Below are 13,164 nucleotides of genomic sequence, written 5' to 3' on the forward strand. Positions count from 1 at the left end.
ATATACAATAAACAACATTTAAAACAAAATAACAATTAAACATGATAAATAAACTATATAAAAACAATTTATGTTTTAAAAAAATAAAATAAAATAGGGCCTCAATGTCACTAGGTGGCCCCAAGGTTGGAACCGCACTGACACATGACGGCCTCCAAGAATAGAGCCGCCTAGTGATATTGTGGCCCTCGTATTTTTTAATTCTAAAAAAAGATGGTTTTTTTTAATACGATAATAATAAAAATTTCGGGAATTTATTTGTTGGACCATGATTATTTAAAAAAAATGATGGAATTAATTAAAATTAGTTTCACCTACCACTTCATACAAATGCTCAAATTTCAAATTATAAAATTGAAAACGAAGCCATTCTATAATTTTATTTACCACAAAATATCCTAACAAAAATATGCAAAACTGGATTAATGAAGTTAAATATGTCTTATCTTTCTGAATTAAATTTTGTCATGTATCCACAATACAAAATTCATAAAATTCATTAATTTCATGAAACCACCATATTAAATAATCCTAATTATAAATACTTTAATTTTGGATGGGGTGTTCGGTGTTCCTGTTCATTATACAGTAACACCCCTTCTCTGTACCGTTTGATCAGAGATGAAAGGCTCCAAGTATGTTGGTCTGACATCAGTTGGTGTCATCCAAATTTTCACACCCTCCGCTTCTCCAAATTTTCTCTCCGGATTCTTTTTGTCTTTGAAAGCGCATTACAGGAGTCGGCTTAAGACATCTATTGCAGTAAGAATGATCTGATGAGTAACGACTATATTTGGCTACTCATTTTGCCTATACAAAACCAAAAAATAACATTAATTAACTAAATCCTAGTTTAAATTAATTATTCCATAATTTAAGAAACCATTCAAAATAATAATTAAAATAAACAAAAAATAAAAAAAAGAAGAGTAATCTACCATACAAATTAATGACTCTGTGTTGATCTTTGTCCGTCGATTTTGAGAAGTTAAAATTCGCAGCGAACTAATACAATACATAATTTGGGGATATACTCAAAGGTTTTGAGGAGATAAATCGATCGACCTAGGGTTTACTGGAATATATATATATATATATATAGAGAGTACGGCTAACGCGCTTCCTCTAGCATATGGGCCGAAATGCTTCCGGTGGAAATTTAAAATTTCAAAATCCAAAAAGTCGATCTGAACCGTTCATCTTCTTCTCCATATTAATATCTGCTTGGAGACCAAATTTTACATTTTTCTGAAATTTTTTACTATTTATTAAGCCACTTTGAAAATCGCTGATCCAATGGTTTTACTGTTTTGTTAAGCCACCATTGGATCAGCGATTTTCAAAGTGGCTTAATAAATAGTAAAAAATTTCAGAAAAATGTAAAATTTGGTCTCCAAGCAGATATTAATATGGAGAAGGAGATGAACGGTTCAGATCGACTTTTTGGATTTTGAAATTTTAAATTTCCACCGGAAGCATTTCGGCCCATATGCTAGAGGAAGCGCGTTAGCCGTACTATATATATATATATATATATATATATATATATATGAGGAGGGATCAAGTTACAACAACAATTTTTTACATTTTCAAAGTCTAAATCATCGATCCAAACCGTTAGATGTCATCTCTACAATAAAATATGCTTGGAGAGCAAATTTTACATTTTTTGGAATTTTTTTACTATTTATTAAGATGGGTACAAAAACTAGTCAAATTCAGACCATTGAATTTTGTACCCATCTTAATAAATAGTAAAAAATTTTTAAAAAATGTAAAATTTGATTTGAAAGCACATTTTTATTGTGGAGATCACATCTAACGGTTTGGATCGACGATTTGGACTTTGAAAATGTAAAAAATGCTTGTTGTAACTCAAAAATTGTTGTAACTTGATCCCTCCTCTATATATATAATATAGCAGCATCACCATCGGTTCAACATATGGAGCAGATAGTATATCATAAATCCGAGGTTCTAATTATTTACAAAGCATTGTGCCTGAGAATATGTCATCCGTTCAATATGGTAACGAGTTGTTATTATTGTGTACTATCAACAATGGATCATGTACACAACAGATGGTAAACGTCACCCCCTCAGTGCCATCGCCCGTATATCCAAACCAATGTTGAAAAATCGCTAAATACTAACTGTTTTTAAAATTTAACTGATGGTAAAGGAGGGAGGCCAATATCATCGGTTATTTATACCGAACAGACGATAAAAAGTCGTTCAAAGTAATTACAGCGCTGCCACTCATTATATACACCATCTAAGCGGAAACACATCCGATGGTAAAGAGAAGATGATAAATGTGTTTTTTGTAGTAGTGTGTAGAAATTTAATAATCATGTCTAACTTTAAAATAATACCTTCATATATTATATATAGTGATTAATATCTTTGCCTATCTTTAGAGTCCCACTTTTGCTCGACTAAATTAAAACAATATCATGCCCATCTAATTAATTTTAGAATTAATCTCTGCTTTTTTCGACTTATCTGTTCTAATTCCAGTTTCCTATTTTCTATATTAGTTCTTAAGCGTATGTATAAATGGTAGTAATTGAAGAGGAGGAATTGTAGCAAGTAAAACGGAGAGAAGGGAAACGGCCGCAATGGCATGCACCAACTGCTAGAGATCTCATGAATTCATAAATTAAGCTGGTTAGTACTAATTGTTTGTATTATTACATATTATTACTTCTTTCTCTTTGTACTGCTGTGATATGTACTTCTTCCTATTAAGGAAATCAATTGATATATGTTTTCCTATATATATGTTTTAAATCGTTTTAAATGTGTAATTTCACTTCAGAGGAATAAGTCGATCGAAACTTGCTAGGAAATCTCGCAAAAGTTAGAATTTTTTTTTTCTATAGGACCTTATATATCTAAAGAGAAGGAATTCAATTACACCATTTTTTGTGACACCGAATTACACTCTATATTTTCAAAGTCTAAACAGTTGATCCAAACCGTTCAACATGATAGATATGTTAAAATGTGCTGGCAGATCAAATTTTACATTATTTCTAAATTTTTTACTATTTATTAAGATTAGTACAAAAATTCAATGGTCTAAATATAGCGATTTTGTTAAATACTTAATATATAGTTAAAAAAAAATCTAAAATTTGATTTCCAAGCACATTTTAATATATCCATTATATCGGATTGGATCGACTATTTGAACTTCGAAAATTTTGAAAATCAAGAGTGTAATTTGGTGTCACCAGAAAAGATGTGATTGGATCCCTGCTCATATTTAAATTACATGCAATTTATAAAAGATAATTAGATATAATTCTGAATTACTATTCCTTGCATTTTTATGCTTGAATTGCCGCCTGATCTTATTGTAACGAAATATTTTTTTGTAATTTTTTTTTTTGCATTGATTAGATCGTTTCAAATTTGATTTTACTTCTGCAGCATTATCGAAATTATCTATTGATATCCCAAACAATTAAAAAAAAAACTTGATGCCGTTTTTCCGAGGATTTTCCATATTTTTTTATAAAATGTATTAATATATATTGAAAAGCTTAATCGTACCCCAGATTTGTTGGTAACCGTTTTATCTAATATATAGATTATAGTTGTCTACCTATCTATTAACTGAAAATATATAATTATAAACGAAAAAACTGCTAAAAAATATATATATATATAAATCAATACAAATTATTGAACTTAACCGTTAGCAAATTCAATTGACAATAAACATATAATTATAACTTAATTTTCATATATATTGGAATAAAAGCTCTTTTTGGGGCCCAGATAAATTAACCGGCCTACTTTAACATACTTCCATTTGATAACAGGTGTACGTACCATCCGTCTATACCGGTTTGTGCATATATACAAGGTGGAACAATAATGCTTAACAACTGCAGTGTGTCAAAAGACTGGGCCAAACTAAGTCCGGATTTACTACCCCTCATTACGCACAAGTTGGGGGACATTATTGATTTTATCCAGTTCCGTGCTGTGTGCAAGCAGTGGCGATTAGCTACTAATTTGTCCGATAACCCCCCTCAGTTTCCTTGGCTAATGATGGTCAAATTAGGTAGGAACTCTAACATCAGTTTCCATGCCCTTCCCTCTAGCAAAATGATATCTGGTCCTTTCCTTGAATATATTACCATCTCGTGTTATCCTCGGAAGTTTAATGAGTTTATGATCGAGGAAAAAGATGAAAAAGACTCATCTCTTCTAGTTGATAAGTTCCCTACTCATGTCTTTCCACTTACAATTAACAAGCTTGGTCACAACATGATCAGTGGTTGTGACTTGTGATCAAGTGATAAATAATCTTTCAGTACCCGTTGGAAATATATCTAAATTTTTATATACTCTACTATCTGGAAAAATGAAACGCCTCGTAGTGGTAGTTCCCATGGGGAAATTCTTTGCACACTGCAGGAGGCGGAATTTCAACTTCAAGTTTGCAACTACTGGAAAAACACTATCAACAATTGTTAATGTTAGTGATAGATATGGCGCCCACACTGAACAAGTTGTTGATGTTAGTGATGGCCTCACTGGAAAAGTATTATCAACAATTTCTTGTCCTGTGGAAGGTACGTGTGATTCATGCTTGATTTCAATAAGGAATGGTTTATTGATGGTCTCAAAGAAATATGTTTCATCTCATCAACATGGTGACAAACCATACTATGATTATGAATTTGTAGTGCACCGCCTCGAGAATTATGATCTTGAGCACCCCAACTGGACCAATTTAAGCGGAATTGGAGATATGATGTTGTTTGTGGACTGCCAAAATGCTTTTAGCTTAATGGCCAGTGAATACGATCATGATGGATATAGGGGTAACTGTATCTATTTCATCACTGAATTAAAGAAAGATCCCCCAAATTATATAGTAGCCGGATATGATATGGGAGAGAGGAGAAGATTTGAAGTGTGTTCTTTGGGAGAGTATACTACCTTTATAGAGTTGTTTTGGTTTATCCCTTCTCTAGTTTAATGTATTTTCTTTATTTTGTAGTATTAATTAGAGAAAAGGTCTTTGTCCACTGATCTTTGTCCACTATTTGTCCACAAAACATTATCTACTCCCATTTAACTAATTTTAACGGACTCTACTTTCCTTTTATAAATCAGATATTTTTTTCTCCCAAATCTCCGTCTCTCTACTTTTTTCCTCTAGCAGCTTCTCTGTCTCTGTCTGTCTGTCTCTCTCTCAATCTCTTCTCTTCTGCTCCGGCAGTGACGGCAATAACTAACTACGTTTCCTTAAAACTAGTGACGGCAATAACTAACTACGTTTCCAAGTTTTAAGGTGATCGCATCTGATTTTCTTAGTCAGTGAGTGCCAGTGAGTCAGCGCTAGACCAGTCAGTCAACATATCAATTGTTTTTATTTTGTCCTTGTTCTACGCTCATGCTCATGCCTCATACTCATTATTACCATATCTATTGGCTCAATTCTGTGTTTCCCATTCTTTTTGTATAATTAATTTAATTTAATTATTATTACCATTATATATTTTATAATTTAAAAACTAAATAGAAAGATCGAATCTGAAGAATCAATGAAGAATTGAAGCTAACTCGGTCGACAATGGAGCAAGAGGAAGAGAGGGACGAAGGGGCCCTTGACAATGACATTAACTTGCTCAGAGAAGAACGGTTTGGAGCATAATCGGGTTATTTTACAGTATTCACTTTGTAGTTTTACAGTATACAATATTCAATTTTACTGCATTCAAGATTCAACCCAGTGAACATATTTTGTTTGTGGTAAATAGATTTTTTGTGTGGTGAACAGATTTTTGTTGAATAGATGATGAATGTATGTATAGATTTAGAAATTTTACAGTATACATGGTATTATTTTATGGTTTATGTTTTGAAATTTTACAGTATACATGATTATTTGTAGGTTGTAGTTTAAGCTGAAATGTAGCATTTTTTACATTTTATCTTACAGTATACGTGGTATTATTTTATGGTTTAGATTTATAAATTTTACAGTATACATGATTCAATTGAAAATTTACAGTATTATTTGAAAATTTTATAGTATACAAGATTCAATTTTACAGTATACAAGATTCATTTGAAAATTTTACCGTATACAAGATTTAATTTTACAGTATACAAGATTCAATTTTACAGTATACAAGATTCAACCCAGTGCAGACGCTAATAACTAACTCTAGCTAACTGCCAATAACAGCTAATAACCGCTAATAACTAACTCTAACTGCCAATAACTTTCTATAACTGCAATTTCCGAAAGTACAGTTTGAAAGTACATTTCTTTTCTCGTTGCAATCTTTTTCTAACTATCATGGGACCACTTCAAATAGTTGCTGGATGTTTTGTGATTAACTGATATATTTTATGTGATATATTGTATAATTATACAGCATGTAGAAGTAATTTTACAGTATTCGCGCAAGTCAAAGCTGTGGACAAATGGTGGACAAAAGGCTGTGGACAATTAGACGCTTCCTATTAATTATTAAATTTGTCTTAAACCATTCTTGAATTAATATATGTTGTGCAAAGATCAACGATCTCTTTTTAATCAACATTAAAATTAAAATTTATCCAATCTTATAAGATTTTGGAAGACAAGAACATGTATGTAAATCTGATGAAGTGTACATACAGTAGAGTCCATATCTTGAACAATTTTATAGCATCAAATCACAGATTAACACAGCACTCCCACCAACCCTTCCTTGTTTTTATTTTCTTTTGTAATAATAATCTTACATATCCTTACAATACCAATCACATGGTAATATATAACACAAACATCCAGGTGGCCTAAGGCCTTTTCTAGTACAATATTATTTGTTACCTTCTTTTCATTTCTATATTTAATATAAATCTCTATCTATACAAAATAGAAAATAAACCCAAGCTAACTAAGTAAATAAATCACTGGAGCACCGCCTCCTTCTATATTTAATATTAATCTGGACTGTTTGTTTCGATTTACTCAAATGAGGTACCACAATTCAGATTCGGACCGAATTCAGATCACTCTAGTTTTGTCTACAACCGATTCGGTCCAATCGGCATCGCTACATGGGCCAACCTCGGGGATTGGAAGGTCCTATCCCAGCTCCTCGATGAACACGTACCCTCTGCATTAATTCACAATGTAATCTTTTGAGTTAATAAATTTCGACCATTTGATTTTAAACAAAATTAATCTGACCGTCTGATTTTATCACACAAGCTCTTTAATATTAGTGCAGATCTAATTTGCACGATTTTTAAAGTGCATCGGATGGTCCAGATGCATTTAACTCAAAAGATTTCATTTTGAGTTAATGCAGAGGATACGAATTTTCACAGTTTACTAAACAAAATTCTAACTTTCAGTCTCTCTATACTAGTGTTGTAAATAACGGTATGCAGTTGTCGAACGGACAGGGTACCGCCAGGCGATTAATCGGGAATAATTGGAAATAACTGATCGATTAATCAGAAAAATCCATAACGATTTGGTCACCACACCAACGACTAATCGACCAATTAATCGGCTTAAACAGACGTTTTTTACAACATTGCTACATAATCAAATCAAGATACAACCTAAATATGAATTTTTTTTTATCAACATTTACTTAATTAAGCCATACGCAGTAGGGGTGAAAACGGTATGGACAATATCTGATCCGTATTCGATATGCATTGAAAAGCTTAGATGTAAATATCCGCTATCTGAATATCCGTATGGATAAAGATACTTATATAGTTTTATGTTTTAGTTATCCGTATCAAAATAATAGATATATACCAGATATTTTAGTATATATTATGAAAATTTTATGTTATTCACCATTATAATTAGCTAAATAATATCAACTTTAATATTTTTTAATATTTTTATATTATTTTAATAAATATCCGATTTGATCCGGATCTATATCTATATCTGTATGCGTTTTATATGTCTGATATCCGCTCGATATCCGTAAAATGAAAAAAAGGATACATATATTGTTTACCACTATTCGCTCCGTATCCGCTCTATTTTCACCTCTAACACCCTGTTTGGATGGAGAGTAGAGGAAGGAAGGAAGGAAGGTGAGGTGAAGAATAGAATGAAATGTAATGGAATAGATAGAAAGATTAATATATTTAACTTTTTTTTTCCGTCTTATTTCTTGTTTAGTTTATTAAAATTGAGAAGGTTAATGAAAAATCCGGTGACTGTTGCATGAGAATTACATAAGATATAGAGTTGGACAATTGTGTTATTTTTAAAAAAAATATTTGCAACAAAATTTATTTGTGTCCGTTACACCTCAAATTAGAAGAGAAACTAATTATATTGATTATAATGATACAATGTTAAACTTTTCACTTCATGTATCTTTCACTTTCGACATAATTTTGTCAACTAAACACGATTCAACAAAAAAAATATTTTATTTCCATTCCCTCCCTTCCTCTACTCTCCATCCAAACAAGTTGCAATACGCGGACATACAAGTGTTGCTCGCAGCTGAGGGTGTGATGTGACCAATCATATATTAACAGATAATTAAATAGTCCCGAATATAATTATAAATTGGATGTCATATTCATACAAACGCATTTATAATGCGAATAATTAAAAAAGAAAAACGTATATATCATAAAAAATGATGGCCCGCATATAATGTTTGAATTAATAAGATTGACATAATTGTTTTCATAACAAAGTTGTTAATCATAAATATACATCTTGCTAACATTATGTTAAGCATTAATGATATCATACTAATTAATTAATCAATTTATTAGGCCAAGGCCGTCTTTGTCAATTGGTCATAATTGGATAATGGGTAGATTAAAATGAAGAAATAAAAAAAGTAATAAACTAGATCATATGATCGGAACGTTATGGGCTTCAATTTATATAGATATCATCGCTTGCGAGTTGCATGCGACCAACTGTCGAATATCTTATTATGAAAAAAAATCATATCGGATATACATTTACCAAGCTTTTCACAAATATAAAAAACTTTTCAGATACAAATAATTATTTATATGGGTAAACACTTTTGTTCAAAAATCCGCGACACATTATCTGAAATGCTGGTTTTCCATGCAAAAGCTACTAAAAATGTCTATAAGTGAATAAACAGGTCAACCAATATGCTAACCAGATCCCATGCTTCATACTTGTATATCAGGTTGTACCAGCTCTTATATCAGGTCCACCAATATCTTATGACGCTTTCATCATGTTACCGCTTGAGGGGGCATTATAGGAATACAATACTCAACTAGGCATGCTATTTTCGGGCTCAGCTGAAAATTATTAGTATTTGTTTTGTTATTACAATTAATATTGTGGGTAATAATTAGAATAAAGTTGTTAAACGGAGCAAGCAGTTAGTAAAATTATAAAGTTCAAATTATAACACTAAATTATAAAACTAAACATTCATGTACTGTTATCCCACTATTAAGTAATTAAATTGTCTTCCTCCTGAGATCAGCATTTCCAACTCCTGCTAACAAAAAACCAGTGATAGTGTCCTGAAATAAGGAAAACAAAATTATCAGATGGCACATGGAACAACGCAATATATAAAATTTGGTACAATAAACACAACTTCAAGAATTACATAAAAGTCTCTGTATATGTTACAATATATTAGTCTCTAACAAAACAGGTACAATATACTTTGGTGGTGAAAGAAACCTTGCGTTTACTTTATGCTATGATAGAGCAGTACATTGACAAATCATGTGAAATACATTGACAAAATGGGAAATACCTCTTACCAATGGCTGAACCAGTAATTCAATACGTCCAATACCATACGTATCCTAATAATTATATAAAATTTCATATTATATAGCAGTATAACTACTGACCTATTTTTGTCTGGGTTTTGGACTTCTTTCTCATTTAAGATAAACCATTAGAGTACTGACAAGGAGGAAATAAAAATAAAAATTTTGTATTAGGAAATAAAAATAAGTTTTGTACAAAACTCAACACAAACTCCTCATCCTGGTAATGTAATTACACACTGAGAATTACCAGTAACTGATACAAACTTGCTGACAGCAGCTTCACATGTTTACAAAGTCTTTATCCCTAATTCCTAATTATCCCCTATGCTAATCATGTGGTACCCCTCCAATGTTTGCGACCCAGTGACTGATCTGGATGTACACCTCCTCGATTAGGCGGGATGCCAGTCGGCTCTCATCTCTGAAAATTCTCCTGTTACGCTCATTCCACAACGCCCATATTCCAGGCTTCCAGCTGCTCAAAGGGTGTCCCAGAGCCTTTGTACCTTCACCCGATTATAATACCTGCCTATCGTTTCCAGCAAAGTAGAAGGTGTCCTAAAGTGCATAATTGCAGCGAGGCCCCTCCAAAAATTTGTTGCGTGCTGACAGTTGAAAAATATGTGATCCCGGGTCTCCATTTGGTCATTAAGGCACAGCTTGCATCCGAAAACCACATTACACCCCTTTGTCAGTCGGACCTCTTGAGTGAGGATTTTATTTTGCAATGCAACCCGAATAAAAGCTCTTACCTTGATTGGAGCCCATATTTCCCACAATCTACTGTACCATGGACAGGTTTGCCCCTTGTTTTTTTTTTTTTTTTGTACCATGGAAATTTGCCCCTTGTTATGCAACACCTTATATGCTGACGCACTGGTAAAAGTGTCCTCTTCCGTCCATCTCCACTGGCCTTGCTGCCTTTATATTCCGTAGTTCCATTTTTATTTGTTGCAGTGCCATATTTCGTAAAAAAAAAAAAAAAATTGCAGATCAACAATAACCATATACAGGTGCGTTAATTCTGTACCCACACACCCACACCTACTCTTGTCTGTAATTAGTTCAATTTTTTCAAGTTGCCAATTACCAAATAGATAAAAAAATAATAATACCAAACCAAAAAGGTATTCCATTATGTTCTTAATCCTTACATCTCAAATTACAGCAATTTTTCCATTACATCTCAAATTACAGAAAAATTACAAGCCCAAAAAAAAGGCAGGACTGAAAAAGAGAAGTCAATAGTTCATTTGCAGAAATCCCCTTCCTATCCAGTACCAGGTGAAGTGTCAATAATAATCTTACCAATGTTTCTAACATAGGTACGCAAATTTTTTATCAGTTTCGTTACAAATTGATGTTTACTAAACCCAACTATCCTGACAGTCTCAAGGAACTCTTGCTGGACTAGTACTGCATCTCTCGGGCCCTCCTCGGTTGCCTTCTCCTCTAAAAGTTTCTTGCAACATGGATCATCATACGCTAGCTTTTATATTAGTAAAACAAAACATATTAATTAGTATAACAAGATAGGTGATCGTCATATAGGTACCAGCTCGTTCATAAAACACCGTCCTTGCCTGATGTAATAAAGTTTGTAGATAAGGCAGCATTGCTATTATTAAAAATAAATAAACATTAATACTTACAGTATGCAAAAATTGCTATTCCAGTATTACTAACTCCTTATATATTGGGAAAAAAAAGGTGTACTACTTAATATAGTACTGCAAATACAATTGTTTATACTTATTATTATAGTATATGAAATTACAAATAAATCATTATCAGTATTGTGAATATTGTTAATTACTTATTATTAACTTTGTTATATTCTTGGTTGGACTAGTGCTATAGTAAAAATGTTTTTTTTTCTATATTGTTTAATTCGTTCTATGGCTGCCGTTACATCCTGCCTCTGACTGAGAGAGGCAAAGAGAGAGGGAAAAAAAAAACAGAGAGAGAGAGAGGGAGGGGAGAGAGATTACTTCACATAGGCGCAAAGTGAGTTTTTCGAGAGATGGTGAAGAGGTAAGAAAACAAGCCACTAGATATAAATCCACATTCAAATCCCAGTAGACAATCTCTAATGACTTGAGGTTTATGAATCTGCATTCCTTTACTTCATGCTCCAATTTTACCTTTATATTAAGAAAGAAACATCAATTTGAATGAATATGCAAAAAAAAAAAAAATTGTAGTAAGAAATAAAGTTGTATTATTTCTACGAAAAGGAAAATATACCTTGAACACAGGACCCCACAAACCAAGACTCAGCTCTGAAACATTTGAAAGGCTGCTGAGAAGGTTCCAATCACCATGGTTTTCATCGAGATGGATCCATATTTTCGCATATTCGATGTACTCGGTATTGTGAAGGTTATATCCCATGGCTTGGTAACAGTCGACTATTACCAGGGATTTCAGATTCTGGCAGGATATTTTTGTTAACCTTAGTTGTGCGCTTTCGCGTATGACCAGTTCTATGAGGGTGCTTGAAGAAATTTCTTTGATATCAAGAGCACAGACCTCTAGAACTAAATTGTTTAGTTTAGGACATCCTAAGCACAGATTAATCAAAAATCCATTATCGTCATCAAGGGACATTCCCTTGAAATGCCCCTTTCTTAAATTATCAAGTTGAATTGTTGTTGGAGAAAACATCGAAAAATCGTGGCAATATACCGTGAACTCCATTATCTCAATACTAGGGCAACAGAAGAAGGAGTCCGGCATGTGCAACGCTTCAGTTCTTCTACCTAAGAAAATGTACACCTCCCGTGGTTTCAGTAGCAATATGTTATCCAGAAACTTTAATGAAACCCCTGAATTCACAACCCCATTCCTGTATTCAAATATCTCTAACTCCTCGGACTTCAGATTTTTGAATGCCTTATCCAGAAATTCGGTCAACTTCAACTCAGCTTCTCTTAGTTGTCCCTCACTATGATCATCATGATTCTTGAGGAAGTTCATAATATCTATTTTTATTACTGGTAGGAAAGCCCATGAATGTCTCAATTCTTTCGAAAGAACGCATGTTCTGACAGCATCTTTTGTTGTCAGGAAAGAAAGTATCTTGGTCACCGTATCACGGGGAAGTGTAGAAAACCTATCCATATCGTTCTTCTCCTTCAATGTTCCACTCACAAGCACAACTCTATAAAGAAAAACAAAGGCTGCATTATATTCAATGTATTTTTTAAAGAAAAGGGTTGATCAAAAACTCAACTCCTCTGTTAACACAAAAAAAAGCCAGGATTCAGTGATTTTCTCAATTTAAAGAAAATAATACTAACTACAAAACTCCAGTACTTATCTATAACATAACTTTAGTCATTCTATAAGATCAGTAAAAACAAA

The 13,164-nt window shown here is 32.6% G+C and overlaps 1 protein-coding gene across 1 annotated transcript; it reads right to left on the minus strand.

Annotated features, from left to right (window-relative positions):
- Positions 1–12,347: 12,347 nt before the first annotated feature.
- On the minus strand, positions 12,348–12,921 carry LOC144561955 (putative F-box/FBD/LRR-repeat protein At4g00315). The gene is made up of 2 exons (XM_078311060.1): positions 12,487–12,921; positions 12,348–12,362 (listed from the first exon to the last, which is right to left on the minus strand). Exons 1-2 carry the CDS (start codon positions 12,919–12,921, stop codon positions 12,348–12,350), a joined length of 450 nt encoding a protein of 149 aa, XP_078167186.1.
- Between the last annotated feature and the right edge of the window lie 243 nt (positions 12,922–13,164).

This window comes from Carex rostrata, chromosome 11, assembly GCF_964058835.1.
Source record: "Carex rostrata chromosome 11, lpCarRost1.2, whole genome shotgun sequence".
Lineage (NCBI taxonomy): Eukaryota > Viridiplantae > Streptophyta > Magnoliopsida > Poales > Cyperaceae > Carex > Carex rostrata.